The 21,568-nt window shown below is 44.6% G+C and overlaps 1 protein-coding gene across 1 annotated transcript in view; it reads left to right on the forward strand.

The window, feature by feature from the left end:
- The window catches only part of LOC311111829 (adenylate cyclase type 2-like), a 72,546-nt gene extending 51,030 nt beyond the window's left edge, over positions 1-21,516 (forward strand). Inside the window, exons 3-26 of the mRNA XM_084154699.1 lie at positions 266-463; positions 1,468-1,635; positions 1,946-2,095; positions 3,617-3,777; positions 6,420-6,531; positions 6,883-7,010; positions 7,852-8,010; positions 8,164-8,296; positions 8,403-8,591; positions 8,829-8,860; positions 10,651-10,728; positions 11,015-11,084; positions 12,102-12,199; positions 12,368-12,452; positions 13,569-13,706; positions 13,946-14,050; positions 14,401-14,585; positions 14,882-14,996; positions 15,297-15,455; positions 17,521-17,667; positions 17,777-17,884; positions 18,097-18,211; positions 19,289-19,413; positions 19,547-21,516. Coding sequence (XP_084010825.1) covers positions 266-463; positions 1,468-1,635; positions 1,946-2,095; positions 3,617-3,777; positions 6,420-6,531; positions 6,883-7,010; positions 7,852-8,010; positions 8,164-8,296; positions 8,403-8,591; positions 8,829-8,860; positions 10,651-10,728; positions 11,015-11,084; positions 12,102-12,199; positions 12,368-12,452; positions 13,569-13,706; positions 13,946-14,050; positions 14,401-14,585; positions 14,882-14,996; positions 15,297-15,455; positions 17,521-17,667; positions 17,777-17,884; positions 18,097-18,211; positions 19,289-19,413; positions 19,547-19,693 — 3,105 coding nt within the window. The 3' untranslated portion in view covers positions 19,694-21,516. The remainder of the gene's footprint in view (positions 1-265; positions 464-1,467; positions 1,636-1,945; positions 2,096-3,616; positions 3,778-6,419; positions 6,532-6,882; positions 7,011-7,851; positions 8,011-8,163; positions 8,297-8,402; positions 8,592-8,828; positions 8,861-10,650; positions 10,729-11,014; positions 11,085-12,101; positions 12,200-12,367; positions 12,453-13,568; positions 13,707-13,945; positions 14,051-14,400; positions 14,586-14,881; positions 14,997-15,296; positions 15,456-17,520; positions 17,668-17,776; positions 17,885-18,096; positions 18,212-19,288; positions 19,414-19,546) is intronic.
- Positions 21,517-21,568: the final 52 nt, after the last annotated feature.

The following is a 21,568-nucleotide window of genomic DNA, read 5'->3' on the forward strand; positions in this document are numbered from 1 at the left end:
AGTGCTGTCTTGTTGGCAAAAGGGGGTTGTACAAAGTATTAACATCAGGGGTGCCAATAATTGTGGGACACATGATTTCAAGTTTTTTTTTCTTCTAAATGTGTGATTTTTTTTTTTTTACACCAAAGTAATGTACTTAAATAAAAGGTTGGATTTTTCTCTTTTTTTGCATTTGGGTTCTATGTTGTTTAAAAAAAAAAAAAAGGAGAATGTAAATTCCATGATTGTGATTCAGTGTGCGTTATGTTCTCCCTCCCTGTTTCAGAGTGCGGAGGAGCACTGTGCATTTGTGAGCGTGGTGAGCTGCAGCCTGTGCGTGTTCCTGGCTGTGTTTGTGCTGGTGTGTACAGAGACCCTGACCCAGCGCTGGAGGAGACTGCTGGGCCTGGTGGTCTGGGCCACTCACCTCACCATGGGATTCACCTTCATCTTCAGCGGACCCCTCATCCTGCCCTGGGACCAGGTATACGCACTCACACACACGCACACTCTCTTCTCTAACCCTAAAGAAAGGTTACACAACAAAGCCTGTTGGCTTTAATAATAAAAATAAAAGCCCACTTCCTTTGTCCTCTTACTCTTCTCCAGCTTCACACCAGACAGTTTATTAGGTACACCCATCTAGTACCGGATCGGACCCCTCTTTGCCTCCAGAACAGCCTGAATTCTTCGGGCATGGATTCTACAAGGTGTAGCATTCAAACGTTGCACAATTGGTATCTAGGGACCTAACGTGTGCCAGGAAAACAACATTACACCACCTCCACCAGCCTGTACCGTTGACACCAGGCAGGATGGGGCCATTGACTCATGCTGCTTACGCGAAATCCTTACTTCATTATTGCAGAATTACGTTTCACACAGTTTCTGTTGCCTTCCCTAAAGAAGTTATCTGATTTAAGATCTACATCACAGAGCACACAATCTTCTCCATGTGATAACAAACAAAACCTGATGTGAATTTCAATTCTGGCACACATTAGATCCCTTGATACCAATTGAGCAACTTTTGAACGCCAGACCTTGTAGAATCCATGCCCCAACAAATTCAGGCAAAGGGGCACCGACGATCATACCACGCTCAATGTCGCTTAGGTCACTTATTTATGCCCTTTCTAACGTTCAATCGAACAGTAACTGAATGCCTTGATGCCTGTCTGCCTGCTTTATATAGCAAGCCACAGCTACGTGACTCGCTGTCTGTAGGAGCGAACCATTTTCGCGAAACGGGGTGGCCTACCTAATAAACTGGCCACTGAGTGTACATACATTATATACACACATGAACAGAAGCATCAAAAAGGTATGTTTGTCTAGTTATAACATCTCTTGCCAGGACACTGAGGTGACAGTTGTCCAGTAAAGCCACTTGTTCTTTGGGTAGTGCTGCCAATCCGAGACTCTTCCCCCACAGGATTTCATGTCATATCAGTCTGACCTATCTCTCGATCTCCTTTTCTCCTGTAGGTTCCCTTCTTCTTGTTCATCATCTTCACAGTGTACACCATGCTGCCTTTCCAGATGTGCTATGCTGTGGTGCTCAGTGTGATCTCCTCACTCTCTCACATCATGGTCCTCACTCTACGCCTCACTGTCTTCAACATCCAAGACCCCAGCCCCTTTCTGGCCAATCAGGTGTGTTATTAGTTATGCTGTTAGTAACACTTATACATGTGTTCCATGATCTCCTGGTGATGCATGACGTTATGTATGTTCACGATGTTGTGCTTTAGATAGTTTTCTATAAACAGGAAGTATCACAGCATATGTGTGTGTGTGTTAATGACTCATGTGTCATGTATGTTTCAGCGAGATTGTGTGCTATAGTGTTGTTGTTGATGTCCTGTAAGGAGTTTCTAAGGCGTAAGGCACATTTCTCTGAAAACGGACAATAAAATGCTTACGCTGCGCAGCTAGGTTTTAATGTCTGTCCCTCTGTCCCCAGCTGCTGTCCAATGCGGTGGTGTTTCTGTGTGGCAGTGTGGTGGGGGCCTTCCATAAGGTCCTGATGGAGAGAACATTAAGACAGACCTTCCAGGATACACTCCGATGTCTGGGCATCCGCATGAAGCTGGAGATAGAAAAGAGACAGCAGGTGACAACATCTCCTTATCAGACACTACGCTATCTTTTTGATTTAGTTCTTTAACTTTTATTTAAGGAAGGACCCTTGAGATTAGGAACCTCTTTGACGAGGGCGACCTCCCAGTGTATTAGAAATCCTGTTCTGGTTGAATAAGATGCTTTTGGTGTCTCTTTCTGAACAGAGGCTGACCTGACTGAAAGACAGGAAGTATGAAAGACTAATGAAAGTTAATAAATTGTGTTAGGCTAAAATGTTTTGTCATAATAGCACTGGTTAATTGTTTACTTAATTTAAGACCAGCAGCCTTGTTGTTTTCTAGCTTGTATTTTTCATTACGATGATCAAATCCCCCTCAAATTAAATGTTATTGTAAAGATATTTTAAGTAGATGTCTGTGTGTGCTCCGTTAGTAAAAACGGGTGTCTGTTTCAAATGGCTTTTTAACCATCATTTTTTTTCATTTGTAATGATAGTTACTTAGGAAGTGACACCACACTCTGTAGGAGAGAGGAGGCTGCTGGCTGCTCTGTTGCCTAGCAGGACAGAATGGAATGATATAATCGTTAACATTTGAGCTGCCTCTGTTCTACTCTGTTGTATTGAGCCCGAAAAAAGGAGCAGTGCCACAGGGGTTAGCCAAAGAGAACAGGCCCCATAAAGAGAAGAGGGAAGGGAGGGTTTGAAATGGGTCCCAACGCTGAGGTGAACAGTAACTCCCCCCGCATACACAGAGCACTCTGCCATTGTTCTCTAGGCCCAGTCAGATAGAATCTGCCAGATCAATTACAGCACAGAGCTGAGCTGACTGAACCAAATCAAGGCCACTTTGTGCAGAATGACTTTCCATGCTTTACGGTTTACTGGAAAACCTGCTCCAGTCATTTGAACCAGGAGGTGGTCATCTATCTGTGAGAGCATGTAGGCCTAGCCAGTTGCCCCATGACACTAGTCTTGGGTCAGTTTAACATTTCTCCCACTAATGGTTAAGGTTAGGATTTCATCCTAGATCTGTACCTAGGGGCAAATCCCCCCCCCCCCCATGGATGCAGCCAAACCAGTGGAGAGAGAAAGGAGAGGAGTCAGGTGCCTCAGTATCGCATCATAAGGGTGAACAGGAATTATGGGGTCAATAGGGATTGAAGAATAATGATTTCCTGAGACATCTCCTTATGAACTTCTTAGATTCCCATCTCACCTGACTCTATTCCATCCCAGAGGCTCTCAATGCGATGTTCTCTCTGTCTGTTGACTGGCTGTACAACCAGACTGGCAACACAATGATTATAAAGCTTTTAACAGTAATCTGAGTGAATGGGGACCTTGTTAGTGCAGTTACCAGATCAGCAAGACACTCTGACAGCTGGTTGATACTCAGACTGGGTTTCTCCCTGATTGGATGGGTTCATGACCTTTTGATATCGGACAGTGTGTGTGGTTGGGTGGGTGTGGTGTGTTGATGCTAACGTGTGTGTGTGTGTGTGTGTGTGTGTGTGTGTGTGTGTGTGTGTGTGTGTGTGTGTGTGTGTGTAGGAAAACCTGCTGCAGTCTGTGCTGCCGGTCTACATCTCCATGAAGATGAAGCTGGCCATCATGGAGCGTCTGCAAGACTGCAAGGACAAAGAAGAGCAGCAACGACTCGTTAAAGACAACAACTTCCACAGTCTCTACGTCAAGAGACACGAGAACGTCAGGTACAGTACAACAATAGCCTGTCATGTACTAAGAATATCACTGAGAAACATACAGCATGTTCAAATAACCTGTTATGTTCTAAGAATATTACTAAGAAACATACAGTAGAATCCAATCCTTTGCTGTCACTCATTGCCTGTCAAACTAAGCACGGTTTTCAGTCTACCAAACAGCACACATGGGGAAATATTTCCCCAACCCAAATGTTCTCTTGAACGAAACCCCGCTTGTGGCTTTAGCCTTTGATTTTCTCATTCCCTGCCTTTACATTTTGGCTTCACTTCTCTTTTGCTGCTTTTCGACTGTAACACTAGTGTTACACCAGTGTATATACCCTTATGTTATACTAGGGAAATGGTGTTTCCATAGCTAGGGCTGACAGTGAGTACTTGAGAATAGCAGAATCAGTTGCTTTGTGAGAAGGTGTTAAAGGTCACAGTTAGCCATTGTTATGTAAATGAAAGCTAAAAGGTACCAGTGGCCTGGCTTTGGCCCCAAGTGAGAGCAGGTCCACCGGAGCCATGGCTCAGTGAGACCCGGGTGCAGGCCCGCATATATGGAAACAGAAAGGTCTGAGCCTTGGGTAAAACACTTGGTTAAATCCTAAATTATTCTGCTTCATATGTTGCATGTGTGCTTTGAATAGTTAGTATAGTTTGTGTTCTCTAATTTAATTAATTTCCCCTGATTCCTCTGGGACAGGGATGGGCGACTCCAGTCCTCGGGGGTGTGATTGGTGTCACACTTTTTCCCCAGATAACACACCTGACTCCAATAATCAACTAATCATGATCTTCAGTTTAGAATGCAATTAGTTTAATCAGCTGTGTTTGCTATGGATGGAGAAAAAGTGTGACACCACTCCGGCCCCGAGGACTGGAGTTTCCCATCCCTGCTCTGTGAGGTCTATTTACACTCACAATGCCCAGTCAGTTCTCATGGAATTTAGCAGGACAGTGTTAGCTGAGCATTGACCCAGATAAGGCCTTTTGTTTTATGGGCATTCATTTAGAAAGTGCTGACAGACATTGGCTTTGTAGCCTATCCAGTGAACCTTAGCAGATAGCTCAATAGATTCCCTAAGTTTTAGACTCTGTAATTGTTACAGACTGGACTGTACCTTCTACCTTCCTGGAGAGAGAGGGAGCCCATTTGTTGCCCAAATGAAGGTCAACACATCAACACTCGTCGATCTTCTCAGTAGCCTGACAAACTGACATTTGTAACTACCTGGTTGATTTGTTGATATCGCACTGCTTTGCTTTATCTTGGCCAGGTCGCAGTTGTAAATGAGAACTTGTTCTCAACTGTCTTACCTGGTTAAATAATAAATAAATAAGTTTAGGCCCGTAATTAATATGATTTCATAGAAAAGGAGGGACATTTAAACTGTCTGATCTGAGAAGGCCTTGTGAAAATCAAAGACCGTATCATGTGCTGCGGTGGCTCGGCTAGTGCGTGAATCCTCATTTAAGCCCTTTGGTGTGTTACTGTGAATTATAGCCCAAGCACCTCCCCATTTGATCCTTGTAATGACACGAGACATGCTTGTCATTAGACATGTTCTTTCAGAGGAAACACCTGGTCGTTGTCAGTCAGAGTTACTGGGCGGCCATGGTTCTCTGGTCTGGTCTGCCGAGCAACAGGCTAACGTTAGCTATTTTAATGAGGACTGACCTTGGCAGCAGTTAGTGGGACACTGACCTTGGCAACAGTTAGCCCTCTGAGCCCTGGTAATGAGCCAGTGATTAGGCAGTGGCGGCTGGATGTGTGGTGGCCCGGGTCAGGTGCTCTGTGTGGAGGACAGGGCTCACAGCAAGCTTATAGCACTTCCAATCAGTGTACTGTACAGTGCTTCCCCTAGGATCTTTTTCAGCAGCTGTGGCAAAGTTAGCGGTGTGTGTGTGTGTGTGTGTGTGTGTGTGTGTGTGTGGGGTGGGGTGGGGGGGTTAGTGGACGTGGCCAATGGCAAACATTTTAGAGGCCGTCCTCTTGGCTGCAGACAATTCATTTGATGTTTTAAAGCTGATTTCATGCAATGCTACACATTTTGCCATGGGCGGAGAAAACATTTTAGGAGTTTTATATTTACACTGAAAACGTTTCACCATCCCGGGAAAAAAAGTAGCGGTGGCCCGCCGCTGCTAAATGAATATAGGGGAAACACTTCTTAGAGCCAAACCCCTTATCACAATCTCCCTTCTACTCAGTATTCACCTCTCCTTTCTAGCCCCATAGGATTACTGCTCACCCAGGATAGGACCTCCAGCTGTAATCAGTTGGCCCCACTCCATTTCAACACCCCAGGTGTCAACCTTTATCTGACAATGACACCCTTGTTTGGTGATGCAACAACATTATTTTAATTAAATTTTTTTGTCATTTAGCAGACGCTCTTATCCAGAGTGACTTACATCAGAGTGATTAATCAGTGTAGTGCCAGCTTGGTCGTATCCATGCAGATGACAGATTTCTCTACACGTCATTATGACACTGATGTCTTGACTCCATATGTCCTGAGCCGGTCGTGATCAGTAAGCATGAAATGCAAGAAAATGCTCGGAAACTATCTAAACTTCTTGTTTTCTTTTGCAAAACGCGTGTCTTAATGAACACACCCTTGGCTTTTCTCTTTTTGCAGTATTCTGTATGCTGACATTGTGGGCTTCACCCGATTGGCCAGCGACTGCTCTCCGAAGGAGCTGGTCATCATGCTCAACGAGCTGTTTGGGAAATTTGACCAGATTGCAAAGGTGAGTTAATAATTTGTAAGATTTGCACCTTTAGTTAAATTAACACTGACCTTTCAGCTTTTATTAAATATTTAGCTACACTTTTATGTTTATTATGATAACACGACAGTGTGGTAATGCATAATCCACTTGTTATGTGTCATAATAGATTTATTTTATGTATATATAGATAGATTTTATTTCAATATGTACATGTAGTTCTTGGGCTGGACACGCATGGATGTCTTGTGTGTTTGGTTCTTCAGGAGAACTTCTGATACCTAATTTGTGTTAATGCTAAATCCAGTTGACATGTCTGCTTCTTGGATGGTCTTCATGGTCTATGTGGTATTTTTCTGTTTTATTCTTCAGGAGAACGAGTGCATGAGAATCAAGATTTTGGGAGACTGCTACTACTGTGTGTCTGGCCTGCCTGTCTCCCTGCCCATGCATGCCAAGAACTGTGTGAAGATGGGTCTGGACATGTGTGAGGCCATCAAGTGAGTTCAGAGGAGCCCCAAGGCCTTCTGGGGGGAAAACAATTACTAAAACGTGTGATCCTTTTGGTTAGTTCCAAGACTTTAGCAACACATATTCTCATTAGATTGTGAGATTAATAGCGTATATTGTAAATCAAAGGTGTTAAAGGATAGTAGGGAGGGTAGTGTTATTGTATAATGCAATAGGGACTTTCTGGCCTAAGTAGTAGGTGTTGATGTGAGTTGTCTGGGTCGATGGTGGTTATGGGAGTGAGTTAGTTCTCGGGAAGGTGTTGGTCTATAATCAGGTGTTGTGGAGGACTGGAGGGTCTGTCAAAGGAAGGCTTTATCTTGGCACCTCTCTGCCCTGCCAAAATAGAGGTCAAAATCTCAAAGCTCCATGTTGGAAAATCAAATCAAATGCTATTTATCACATGCTTCGTAAACAACAGGTGTAGACTAACTGTGAAATGCTTACTTATGGGTCCTTTTCCAACAATGCAGAGTTAAAGATAATTTTAAAAAATAGAAATAGTGACACAAGGAATAAATACACAGTCAGTAACAATAACGAGTAAAAATAACATGGCTATATACAGGAAGTACCAGTACCGAGGCGATGTGCAGGGGTACGAGGTAATTGAGGTAGCTATGTACTGTACATATAGGGAGGGGTAAAGTGACTAGGCAGCAGGATAGATAATAGACAGTAGCAGCAGCATGTTATGACAACAAATAAATAGTTGATTTGTTCAGCTGGCTCTGACGTCAAAGCAATAAGAAGGAATCCCAGTGAAACCTCAATGAACACACACACACACACACACAAACACAGCTGACAGGTTCTCATCCCGCCCCTCAGACAGGTGCGCGAGGCCACAGGTGTGGACATTAACATGAGAGTGGGCGTGCACTCCGGCAACGTGCTCTGCGGTGTGATTGGCCTCCGCAAGTGGCAGTTTGACGTGTGGTCACATGACGTCACCCTGGCCAATTATATGGAGTCTGGAGGCTTACCTGGGTATGTTAGTAGTTGAGTTAACCATGTATGATAAACATTAATTTACACTAACTTTAATCCTTATAGTGGCATTTATTATTAAGTTACTAGTAGTAACCTAGTCCTAGTAAGTCCATTTTACTAATAGTAACCCCCTGTCTTTGTCATGATCAGGCGTGTCCACATCACTGAGGCCACCCTGAATCACCTGAACAAGGCCTATGAGGTGGAGGAGGGGAACGGTGGGCTAAGAGATGCCTACCTGAAGGAGCTCAACATACAGACATACCTTGTCATCGATCCTCGTGTGAGCTACCTCATTAAATGTATTACCTCCAGAATCCCTGACAAGGGCCTTATCTGTATATGTGAGACTGAGACTGTACTCCTCATTAACTTGTGTGTGTCATCAGTCTAAGGACCAGGCTCTGAACAGCCGCAGTATGCCTAAGCCACGTGTGAATGACGGGCTGAAGATGCGGGCATCAGTGAGAATGACCCGTTACCTGGAGTCCTGGGGCGCCGTCAAACCCTTCGCCCACCTACAGAGCAGAGAGGGGTACACCACAGACACCATGGTCAATGGAAAATCACGCTGCAAGGTGAGTGACGGGTAGAGGGCCACTGCATTATAACTGATGAAAAGATTACCAGGCATACTTCCTCTAACAGAAATAGTCCACCTCATCAAATCAAGCATAACAGGTTGAAATGTATTGCTACAAGCATCAATATTTCCTGTGGAAGACTGTTGCGACTGTTGCTGGCATATTTACATGCTGCTTTACTTCTTGTTGTTTTATGCACGATTTGTCTAACAGTTTAAATTATTTTTTTAGGACATCCCCCTGCGCACGAAGATCACTGAGAGGTAAGGAAGGCCAAGTCTGAGAACACAGAGAGGATGGGTTAAATTGTTTATATGTTAACAAGAGCCCTGAATTGGCATCATGTCAGAGTGGTGACGTCAGACTCCCCTTACTGGAGTGGTACTCATGCTATGCGTCAGTCTGTTGATACATTGGGTGTTTATGGTTGTGGAGGTGTATGTAGGAAGCCAGTTATTTTTTTGAATTACCAAATGCAAACGACATATCAGTGACTCTTAATTAAATGTTAAGCGATTTGTAAGTCCACTTAATGTTACACATATTGTATATAAAAGCACAAACACATTTACTTTTTATAAGGTCATCAAGTTTGGTCGCAAAGGGCATGGAAGTCGTCTCTTTTTCCCCATTACTGACAAAAGCTGAATCACTTGTGAGTGCAGTAGACAGGACAGGGAAGTAAGAAAATTGCCCTGTAAAACCTTTTTTGTCTCGGCTGTGGTTCTAGTGGACATCGATACTGTGAATGGACACTTAACAGGAACCGGTTGTATTGCTTCTGATGTGGTCGGTGGCCCTTCCTATGTTCTTTCATTTGGTCATGAACCTCTTCATGTCATGTTTCATCAAAACAAAATAGTTTCTTTATTCAGTTACAATGTAAGCTTCATTCATATTTGATCCATTCTACAGAGACAATAGACATTTGTTGTTTTAGCAGTCACAGTACTATACAAAAACACAAGGACACAAATGAATCCTCACATACAACACACAACAGTCCCATACAGCGACAACAATGTCACCATGTTAAATGTGTGTGTATCTCTCACTGTTGGTCCCTGACAGCTTTGATGAGTCTGTAGAGGAGCCCTTCTCCTCGCCCGCCCCTCCGCTCAGCACCTATAAGTGAGTGGAGCCAGCCTGGCTCACAACGCAAGTTCTCTCTTCTGAGTGGAGGAGGAGAATCTTGATGTTTCACCAGCACCATTAACCTCCAACCCTTCTTTCTGGGTTAACACTTCTCTCTACCCACCATCCTGCCTAGAGCTGCCTCCCTCTTCTGTATAACAGGGCATCACAGGGATTCCCAAGCCTTTACAAAGCAAGCAGGGCATAGTAACCACTCCCTACTAAGTGTTTAAAGTGTGTGTCTTTGTTTTCCCACTGGAGTTATGTGCTGTTATAAACACTGTGTGTGTCTCTGTCTGTGTGTGTTTCCTTCCTGGTGGGGCAGGGGGCACAGAGCAGGGGTACTGCTGGGAGACTCCTGTTCAGTCACCAGAGTTCAACTAACACACGACATCCTGCACACACACACACACACACACACTATAGAATGAATGACACACACACACACCTTCTCTCTGTTTCCACTAATGCTGAGAATGGCCTAAACCAGTTGCCTCCCTGCACAGCACACTGAGACTGAATAACCTGCATGACCTTGGCTGGTTTACCAGCATCCATCCATCTGTCTGTCTGTCTGTGTGTCAGTCTGTCTGTCTGTCTGTCTGTCTGTGTGTCAGTCTGTCTGTCTGTGTGTCAGTCTGTCTGTCTGTGTGTCAGTCTGTCTGTCTGCGTGTCTGTCTGTCTGCGTGTCAGTCTGTCTGTCTGCGTGTCAGTCTGTCTGTCTGCGTGTCAGTCTGTCTGTCTGCGTGTCAGTCTGTCTGTCTGCGTGTCAGTCTGTCTGCGTGTCAGTTGGTCTGTCTGCGTGTCAGTTGGTCTGTCTGTCTGCCGGTCTGTCTGCGTGTCGGTCTATCTGTGTGTCTGTCTGTCAGTCTGTGTGTCTGCTAGTCTACCTCTTCCTTATTGTCTGAGTCTTTTACAGGAACAAGTCCCAGAAGAGCAAGTTTGATGAGGAGCTGCACAATGAGATGACCACCACCATCGATGAGCTCAGCAGCAAGTGAGTCTCAATAGTCACTAAATAGTCAAAAGACATTCTGAGAATAGTCACTAGGTAGGACCACAAGCTTAAGCCTAAACTCAGAATTAAGGGGCTAATGTTATCTAATCTTCCTAGCCACCAACATGTCACTTGAGAAAAGTCTTATTTGGCCAATTGTGAATAATATTGACAAAGACAAGTCAAAGCTATCTGAAAATTCATTTTACATATTGAGTTGTAGAAATAGAGAGCTCGCTCTCACACACACTCTTCCTCACGCCCCCCCCCCCCGTGTGACCTCCAGGCAGTGGGTGAAGTCTGAGGAGATTAGCAGTCTGGCTGTGTGGTTCCCTAAGAAAGAGCTGGAGAAACAGGTGAGTCTGTCTGTCTGTCTGTCTGTCTGTCTGTCTGTCTGTCTGTCTGTCTCAGAGCTGTCTAGACACTGTTGAGAGGAGCATTGCTGTCCCAGTATGTACTGTAGTAGGTAAATCTCCACAATGAAAATCTCTAGAACCTTATAGATACAATATAAATAAAATAATTTTGTCTTTGGACTGACTACATCAGCAAGTCTAGACCAATTTACAGACTCACTCAAATAAAATAATATTTGTCACATGCGCCGAATACAACAGGTGTAGATCTTACCGTGAAATTCTTACTTACAAGCCCTTAACCAACAATGCAGTTTTAAGAAAATAGAGTTAAGAAAATATTTACTAAATACATTTTTAAAAATCATTTAAAAAATAATAACAATAAAATAACAATAACGAGGCTATATACAGGGGATACCGGTACCGAGTCAATGTGCAGGGTTACAGGTTAGTCGAGATAATCTGTACATGTAGGTAGGGGTAAAGTGACTATGCATAGATGATAAACAGCAAGTAGCAGCAGTGTAAAAACAAAGGGGGGGGGGGGGGGGGGGGTCAATGCAAATAGTCTGGGTGGCCATTTTATTAATTGTTCAGCGGTCTTATGGCTTGGGGGTAGAAGCTGTTAAGAAGCCTTTTGGACCTAGACTTGGCGCTCCGGTACCGCTTGCCGTGTGGTAGCAGAGAGAACAGTCTATGACTAGGGTGACTGGAGTCTTTGACAATTGATGGTCTCTATACACTGTGGAAAAGAACCTTACTGTCCTAATATACTGTAGGTACATCTGTACAATGGCAACCTTTATCTAAGATACAGTATAAAGAAAAACATTCCTACTTGACATTTGAGTTCCTAACCATGACAACATGTTCACATGTTAGATTCTAATCTAATATTTATCTCTTGATATCTCCGATTAGACTACACAGACCACACGTGTTCTTATATAATGTAAAACAGATTTTCTTAGTATTTGTGAGAGGTTCAAACATGCCTTCTTCTTTCCTCCCCAGTACCGAGCCATTGATCTGCCCATGTTCAAGCACTACATCGGCTGTGCCACCTTCATCTTCTTCTGCATCTTTGTGGTTCAGATGTTTGTGACAAAAGAGTGAGTGATTTACCCTTGTGGCTATAAGAAACACATTTCTTTACCGCTATTGACTGGTACAGTAGTAATAAGTTGTCCCTCTTAAACCATGGCAACGATAATGGCATGACAATCAATATTGGAACTTTTTGGATTCAGTGTTGGATCTTTCCCTTCTTCGTCCCTCAGTTCCAAAATGTTGGGCATGTGGTTTGGAGTGCTGGCCTGTGTCCTCCTGTTGACCCTGGGCATCTGTTTCGCAGGTCACCTGCAGGTCAGTGGGAGTTTTAGGCTGTGGTCACAACAAGCCCTATTTCTAGACAGGGCAAGGCTTACTTTACTGTGTGTGAGAGTGGGGGGTGGGGTACGCAGTGTGTGTACTGTGTGTATTTCTTACTGTGACAGTGGAAACACGCTTTCTGCATAGCTATTCCATCTATCCCCGGGTCTTTTCCTGTGAAGCTGTATGTTGCTGTTATGTGGCCATTGACACCTGGTGCCTACCATCTCAATGCCATGGTGTAGACAGACAGACAGGCAGTGTAGTTATTACATTCACTAGTCAGAGATACACAGAGTGTACAAAACATTAGGAACACCTTCCTAATATTGAGTTGCACCTCCCTTTTCACTCAGAACAGCCTCAATTCGTCGGGGCATGGACTTTACAAGGTGTTGAAAGCGTTCCACAGGGATGCTGGCCCATGTTGACTCCAATGCTTCCCACAGTTGTCAAGTTGGCTGGATGTCCTTTAGGTGGTGGACCATTCTTGACACACACGGGAAACTGTTGAGCGTGAAAAACCCAGCAACGTTAGTTCTTGACACACTCAAACCGGTGCGCCTGGCACCTACTACCATACCCCATTCAAAGGCACTTAAATATTTTGTCTTTCCCATTCACTCTCTGAATGACACACATACACAATCCATGTCTCAATTGTCTCAAGGCTTAAAAATCTTTATTTAACCGGTCTCCTCCCCTTCATCTACACTGACTGAAGTGGATTTAACAGGTGACATCAATAAGGGATCAGAGCTTTCACCTAGATTCACTTGGTCAGTCTATTTCATGGAAAGAGCAGGTGTTCCTAATGTTTTGTACATAGTCAGTGCTGCTGTGTTAGTCAGTCACACATTGTCTCAACATGGATGACTTCAATGTCACATGCTCACTCAGCTTAATTTCCTCTTGTCCCCCCCCCCCCCCCCCCCCCCCCCCCCCCCCCCACACACACTTATACACACTCACCCTGTCTTTCCATCCTATGCACCTCTTCTCTTCCATACACCCCCCCCCCCCCACATACACACTCATCCCTTCCCCTCTCCCCCTCCTATCCACTCTTCCTCTCCCATGCCTGGATGCCTCGCTCCTCCCACCCCTCAGCGGTTGTTTCCGGAGAAGTTGTCGTCCTGCCAGTGGCTGCCTGCTGTGTCCGAGGCGGTGGTCAAGAGGCCGTGTGTGCGCCTCCCTCTGGTCACTATCACCACTGCGGTCATCATCATCCTAGCAGTCTTCAACCTGGTAAATTAGTACGGCGACTCACTAACTCACAGCTCACTGATTTAAACAGAACATAATGCCATCACGTGTACATGCAATTACATCATCTTTTTATAGCAACAAGAGCATTAGCTTCTTATTGTAACAAGTACATCAAGTCATAAACAGACATGCCAATAACACATGCTTTACAGCCTTTGTGTTCTCAGTCAGACCCACTTAGTGGTTGACTGTCAATCAAATCTGCTTGTTCCCTCTAGTGCTTCATCCAGACGAAGTCACCGTGTGATATCAATGGTAACCCTGATCTGATTCGGTGGAACAACTCCAGTGAGCAGCATCTAGACAGCCTGTTCTACCTGCCGGTGAGAGATGCCTACAATATCCCTCACTAACAGGTTTTCTGTAGCTCCGTTAATAGAGCATGGCGCACTTGCAACGCCAGGATAGTGGGTTTGATTCCCGGGACTACCCATACATAAACATGTATGCACACATTACTGTAAGTCGCTTTGGATAAAAGCGTCTGCTAAATGGCATATTAATAGAACAGTTATGAAATGATACTTTCCATTTCAGTGTTTTTATTGTTGTTTGCAAATATAAATTACAAATAATAAACAATGAAATGAAGAACTGGCACTTTCCATTGATGAAGGTTTTCCTCGTCTCCTCACTCATTCTCTCTCTCTCCATCTCTCTGTTTGTCTCTCAGTACTCTGTGTTCAGCTGTATCCTGGCTCTCATAGCTTGTGGAGTGTTCCTGAGGGTGAGCTTTGAGCTCAAAGTGGTCTTCCTCACCCTGGCCTCCACAGCCTACTACATCATCATCCTCAGCTCCAAGGCTGATCTCTTCAGCTGCTATGAACGCATGCTTTACAACCAACTCAATAAAAACAGGTACTATAGCAGGTCTTGTGTACCAGGGCAGGGGTTGATTCAGTCAATTCAGGAAGTGATTCAGGAAGAAATGAAACATTTATATATTATTAAGTCATTTCTGAAAATTGGCCATTTGTTTTCTATGAAGATTGTTTCAATTCAATAATTTAATTTCAATCCACTTCCTGAATTGAATACTGAATTGACCCCAACCCTGTTCTGTACTGTGCATCAAATACCTGGTACTATATCCTGCCTGGTTTATACTGAGCTTTTCTTTAGATGACCTCTAACCCCTGAGCTCTGTGTTCTAGCACTGAGGACTCTGGGACCATTCTGAGGGCATTGGGGCTGGTCAAACACCCCGAGGTGATGAGCTGCATATACATCACCTTGTTCCTGGTCACCATGCTCATCATCTCACAACAGGTCAGGACATGTTCCCTCCTTTTCTTTGTTCTGCTCTCCTCTCTTCCCCTGCCCCTCTTCCCCCTCTCTTCCCCCGCCCCGCTCTTCCCCCGCCCCGCTCTTCCCCCGCCCCGCTCTTCCTCCGCCCCGCTCTTCCCCCGCCCCGCTCTTTCCCCCGCCCCTCTCTTCCCCCGCCCCTCTCTTCCCCCGCTCCGCTCTTCCCCCGCCCCTCTCTTCCCCCGCCTCTCACTTCCCCTGCCTCTCACTTCCCCTGCCCCTTTCTTTTTACTACTAATTGACCACATCACTTCTGTCCCGTAGAATGAGTCATGCTTCCGCCAGGACTTCCTTCTGAAGAACAAGAACCGTACGGAGCAGGATGAGATCGAGACCAGGGAGAACCTGAACCGCCTGCTCCTGGAGAACGTACTGCCGGCCCATGTGGCCGCGCTGTTTGTCGGGGAGAATAAAAAGAACGAGGTGGGATTCCTCACAAACACTTTACTTACTGAGAAGTACAAGGTAGGGGTCCAGGATGGATGACTGGTAGTGTACTGAGCCCAACTCATCCTCCCCTCCTCCTCCTCCTATCTGCACTGGGGTCCCATCTCCACTGGCCTGCACTCACTAAAGCTTCATAAGGAAACACTTAGTAGTGGAATTGATTGATTGGATTTACCCGTAAATGGTTTGTTACGATTTCCAGTAGGAATGTGGTTAGTGGTTAAGGGATGGAACCCCAAGGGTAAGGACGGTCCCACTTCTATGGATCATTGTACAGTATATCAGTGCCTGCCTGACCCCACCTACCAACCCACAGCTCCATGAATCAGCCCCTTCATAGGAATTGTGATTTGTGATGTCGTCTTTGTCAGCATGGTAGAGACAGAGCCACTGCATTCTTACAGCAAAGTCCTCAACTCCTACTGCCCCTACTCTCAGCCACTATCAAATAGTCCACATCAATGTCCTCAACTCCTACTGCCCCTACTCTCAGCCACTCTCAAATAGTCCACATCAACGTCCTCAACTCCTACTGCCCCTACTCTCAAATAGTCCACATCAACGTCCTCAACTCCTACTGCCCCTACTCTCAGCCACTCTCAAATAGTCCACATCAACGTCCTCAACTCCTACTGCCCCAACTCTCAGCCACTCTCAAATAGTCCACATCAACGTCCTCAACTCCTACTGCCCCTACTCTCAGCCACTATCAAATAGTCCACATCAACATCCTCAACTCCTACTGCCCCTACTCTCAGCCACTCTCAAATAGTCCACATCAACATCCTCAACTCCTACTGCCCCTACTCTCAAATAGTCCACATCAACGTCCTCAACTCCTACTGCCCCAACTCTCAGCCACTCTCAAATAGTCCACATCAACGTCCTCAACTCCTACTGCCCCTACTCTCAGCCACTCTCAAATAGTCCACATCAATTTCCTCAACTCCTACTGCCCCTACTCTCAGCCACTCTCAAATAGTCCACATCAACGTCCTCAACTCCTACTGCCCCTACTCTCAGCCACTCTCAAATAGTCCACATCAACGTCCTCAACTCCTACTGCCCCTACTCTCACCCACTATCAAATAGTCCACATGATACAGACATAAACACACTAGACAAACCACTGATAAGCAGAGTCACTTAATCAAAACGGTGTAATTAAAGTTAAAAGAAATTCACAATATTTATTCAAAACAAAAAGATATTACAGAGGATTGTCCATCTTGTCTTACTTCATAAGATATGATAAACTTACAGAAATTCAGAGCTTGGCCTACTTTTACCTCTACCGCTGAAGGCCATGGACATCCCCTCCACTATGATGTCTCCCTCACTCCGGCCCTCCACAGCCCAGTCACAGGGTTATGACCAGTGTTACCGCTAAATCACCATGGAAATAATTCAGCCTTTTAATAAATCTGGTTTAATTATTTACTCTTGACATGTTTTTCTGGGAGCACAACACAACAGAACAGCTATTAGTGTTTGACATGTAGGTTACAACCTGAGAAGTACTGTACTGAAGCCACTTCAGTTGTTAAAGATGATTACTCATCAGTTTAGCTTGAACACTGCATCTACCTGAACGGTAATCCCAATGGATGGCACAGTGTCAGTGTCAAATCAAACAACACAACAAAAATATGCTTTGAGGTTTACCTCAGAGATTTGACATCTAGGAGCAGAAGGATGGGACTTCGACAGCCTCCCACTCTCCCAGATAATGGGTTTTAGAGGCCCTGTTTAACATTGGCTCCCCTTGTACAGTCTAATCACTGGTCATTTCCTTGCCAGACGTAAACACAGTGAAAACAGTTAGGAACATCTGGCACTGGAGGAGCTGTTGTGGTGTCTGTCCCTCTCATCATTCTGAATTGTCTTTCTCTCAAAGATGTGGCTCTGTGCTCTGTCTTTTTAATATTTGTTGTGTGAACCTGAAACTTCCCTCTATCTCTGTTGTGAAGTGTATGTCTATGTTCTTCTGCTTAGTGTTACTACATGGCATTGCCTCTAAGTTGTACCCCTCCTTCCTCAGGATCTGTACTACAAGTCATATGACTGTGTGTGCGTGATGTTCGCCTCGGTACCGGACTTCAAAGAGTTCTACACGGAGTGTGACATCAACAAGGAAGGTCTGGAGTGTCTGAGGCTCCTCAACGAGATCATAGCAGACTTCGATGAGGTCAGAGAACCGCTGGCAGCCATCAACAATCTAAAATTACACATGTCCCAGTCATACAAATAAGAAAACTAACCCTGGCTCACACATCCACTTGTTTTCCCACACACAGCTGCTGTCCAAACCCAAGTTCAGTGGAGTTGAGAAGATCAAGACCATCGGAAGCACTTATATGGCGGCCGCAGGGCTGAGTGGCACCCCAGGACAGGAAAATAACCAGGTAGCTACTAACTATTTGACCCAGGTCATGTGGAAGGGGAGGGGTTACACAGCATGCAACTGTGCATACCTTTTGATTTTCTATACTATAGAACTTTACCATAAAACCTGGTTAACGACGCAGTATAGATAAAGTACTTGAAATAACTGTCATTATGTAACTAGTAGTAGTATCCTGTGTGTGGACTTTATGATGAACCTGTGTTGTTTCAGGATCGAGATAGGCAGCAGGCACAGATAGGGAACATGGTAGAGTTTGCCATTGCCCTCATTGGCAAGCTGGACGGCATCAACAGACACTCCTTCAACAGTTTTAGGCTGCGTGTGGGTGAGTAAAGCTTGGGCACTGGCCTGGGCATATATTAACTATATTAATTAACTAGTACCATATACATTAACTACACATTACGTCTGCAATGCATCCAGTCCTATCCATCTTTATTAGGGTTTCATTGGTTGTTATTCTAGTGCTAAGAGTTTTTCCTGAACAGCTGCGCCTGTTGGGAGCCCTAGTTATAGAAGAAAACACTCCTGGCCCTACGATACCATATCTATCTAATCACGTAGGAGGACATTCTTTCCAACTGTCCACAATAGCTAACATTGACTCTCCATGATACTGCTGGTCTCCCTGTGTACTGTTGTGACATAGTTCTCAGACAGCTTATTCTGAGCAGATCCCCCAGGCTTTAGGAAAACATTTATAATGCTCGAGAGATAAAAGCACACATTACGGTTTTAATACATAAACACAGAAAGCTGGCATGAAATACCAGATTTTTTTTTTAAAGGACTGGTGCATCAAAGGATCTGTGTCCCCCCCAAAAATCTAAATAACAAATGAAGTCCACATAATTCTCCCTGGAAGACATATTTTGTTAAAATGCAGAGTCCAACATGAACAACTGGCAGATGGTCTGGCTGAACAACTGGCAGCGGTGGCAGGTAGCCTAGCGGTTAAGAGTGTTGGGCCAGTAAACGAAAGGTTGCTGGTTCTTATCCCCGAGTTGACTAAGTGATACATTTGTCGATGTGCCCTTGAGCTACACTAATTGCACCTGTAAGTTGCTCTGGATAAGAGCATCTGTTAAATGACTAAAATGGAAAGCCATTTTACAGCTTTGACTCCCTGTGGTTGACTTGGTCAGACAAGCTGATGGTACTTGTTAGACCCTGTTACTGTATATCACTGAATTGAGCATGTCAATAATTTTTCCAGTTTTCTGTGTGTCGTCATGCTCTCCTCAGGCATAAATCGGTCAGTCTAGCTGATAGTCATTGTCTTGGACATCACATTCTAGTGGCTTGTTAGACTGGTGGGCTACTCTACAGTATGCGACTGGTTTAGCCCCAGCAGGCATCTCGTTATGTGTGCCCTGTGTCACTGTGTGCCTGCTTTTCACAGGCATTAACCATGGGCCTGTAATTGCTGGGGTGATTGGAGCCAGAAAACCTCAGTATGACATCTGGGGCAACACTGTCAACGTGGCCAGTAGGATGGAGAGCACTGGAGAACTTGCCAAGATTCAGGTTCAGTACAACAACCTAGTCTTGTCAGCCATACTCCAGTATTGTCCTAGCTAGTCTGGCTGGAGAGATGAACTATAACCACACAAAAACCATGGCTGCAGCATAGTCATGTTTGTCTATGTTTCTGCTCCAGGTCACAGAGGAGACGTCGGACGTGCTCCAGAAGCTGGGCTACTCCTGTGAGTGCCGAGGCCTCATCAACGTCAAGGGAAAAGGCGAGCTGACGACTTTCTTTGTGTGCACGGACATGAGCAAGCAGCAGGGAATGGGCCTGAGCTGAGGTCTAAGGTGAGCACACTACTGTGTGGACTCTGGGCCTGGAGGCTCATACGTGTGCTGGGTCGGTCGCAGGACATCACAGGACACAGTCTAGCATTCAGCACAGACTAATTAAACAAATGCACATAAGTTAACATTCTTAGAGTAAACCTACCAGAGCACACAACTATAATCCATCTCAGTGCTTCAGTCAGCGATGATCCTGACCGGACCAGAACAAGACATGAGAACATGACCTTGTGGTCCTAGAGGTTATATTTAGGATTGTTCGTGTTTCCAGGAATCCCTTTGGGATTTTTGGAGATCCAGTTCAAATGTGTGCATTCAATTGGACTGACATGGAGGTTACGTAAAGCACTGGTCGTCATCATACTGGATTCTATCACCTGATATTCGTAGAACCTTGCTGGAATCATGAGATGCACAAAAAACATCTTCAGTCCGCTCTTAAAACTGAGCTGTTTATCAAGCAAATGGTGACAAAAACAATGGAGTGAGTGCTGCTGCATGTTGAGTGACAGTGTACATACTCTCTCATGGTTTTCTAGACCTTAAAAGGTAAACTAAGCGAAATGACGTTGTCACGAGCTGCACCGCAGATATTGCGATGAGTGAGATGCAAGACTTCGCTCTCACAGTCAAACAGTATCTGCACGGAACCAAAACAGCAGAGAAGTTTAACCTTGCGCTTCAACGCTCTGTTGTGGAAATTGACCCACTATGCTGTTTACTTTGGGCATCTACATCGTATCGCTGAGTCTACCTTTAACATAGTTTGTGTTCGGGTTCACCCTTTAATAATCTCTTATTTTTCAGTTTGGCTCATATGACCATGGGACTAAATGTAAATATTGTAGCCAAATATCTTGCCTCCTGAAACAGCTGTGAGACCGATGGACAGTCTGTTCTATTACTGTGTAATGGACAGTTTTATATGGTGTGAGGTGTACGGTTTACCGATTGTCTTTCAAATTATCTTAGAACACACGCCTGATGACGACTAAGTGTTATATGCACAATATAATCAATTCTGAAGAGTAAAACTAAACATTCTGGTGACTTGTCATGTATGAAAAGTTTATTAATTTGACTCAAACTAAATTATCTTTAGAGAGCCTAACTCAGTGCTTCAGCCAGATTCAGCCATATTAGTTTTAAATGTATAGATTGCATTGACTGGCCAACATGAACCTGCAGTGTGTCTTATATGCTGCCTGTCTGCACATGCTTTCTGGGAATCGCCTGTCAAACTGACATTCTACTTGGTGTCCTTTGTTGACCTGCTGTCAAACAATCAACTGTCGCTTATTGTTGCAGTTAACATTATCAGACGAACACACAGGTTATAATAATGTGAAAATGACAATGCCGTTTTAGTGTAAGCGCCATTTTGAAAAGACCACCTGAAATCTCAGCCTGTTTGGTGGGATAGAGTTTTGGCCTGGCAGTAAATTAGTTAAGACCAATAAGAAAGAGTTCCAATCCTCTCGGCCAATAACAGCTTGTTTTCAGTTCTCCCCTCCCCAATCACACCATTGACAGTCCTAGCAAAGAGCAAATTAGCTAAGAAGCTGTTTAATTGAAAACAATCACAGTAACATACTTGTTACCCAGAAATGATTTGATAACGTCAGCATTAGACCTTTTAAGATACATTCTTCTCTGTGCCTCAGAAAACTGACTTGTTCTGTGGCCTTCCTCAACGTCTGACTGCCAAACGAATGTGTCTGTCGTGTTGCTTTCATGTTATGCTGTCTGAGGAATGTGTGAGTTTGCATTTTGTACAGTTGCGATGTAATAAATTGTTTTGCAAGTCGGTGTTTTAAAAGCTGAATCCCAACTTGATTTACGAAGACACGGAATAACAGATTGGATA

This window comes from Coregonus lavaretus (genome assembly GCF_964263955.1).
Source record: "Coregonus lavaretus genome assembly, chromosome: 37".
Taxonomy (NCBI): Eukaryota; Metazoa; Chordata; class Actinopteri; order Salmoniformes; family Salmonidae; genus Coregonus; species Coregonus lavaretus.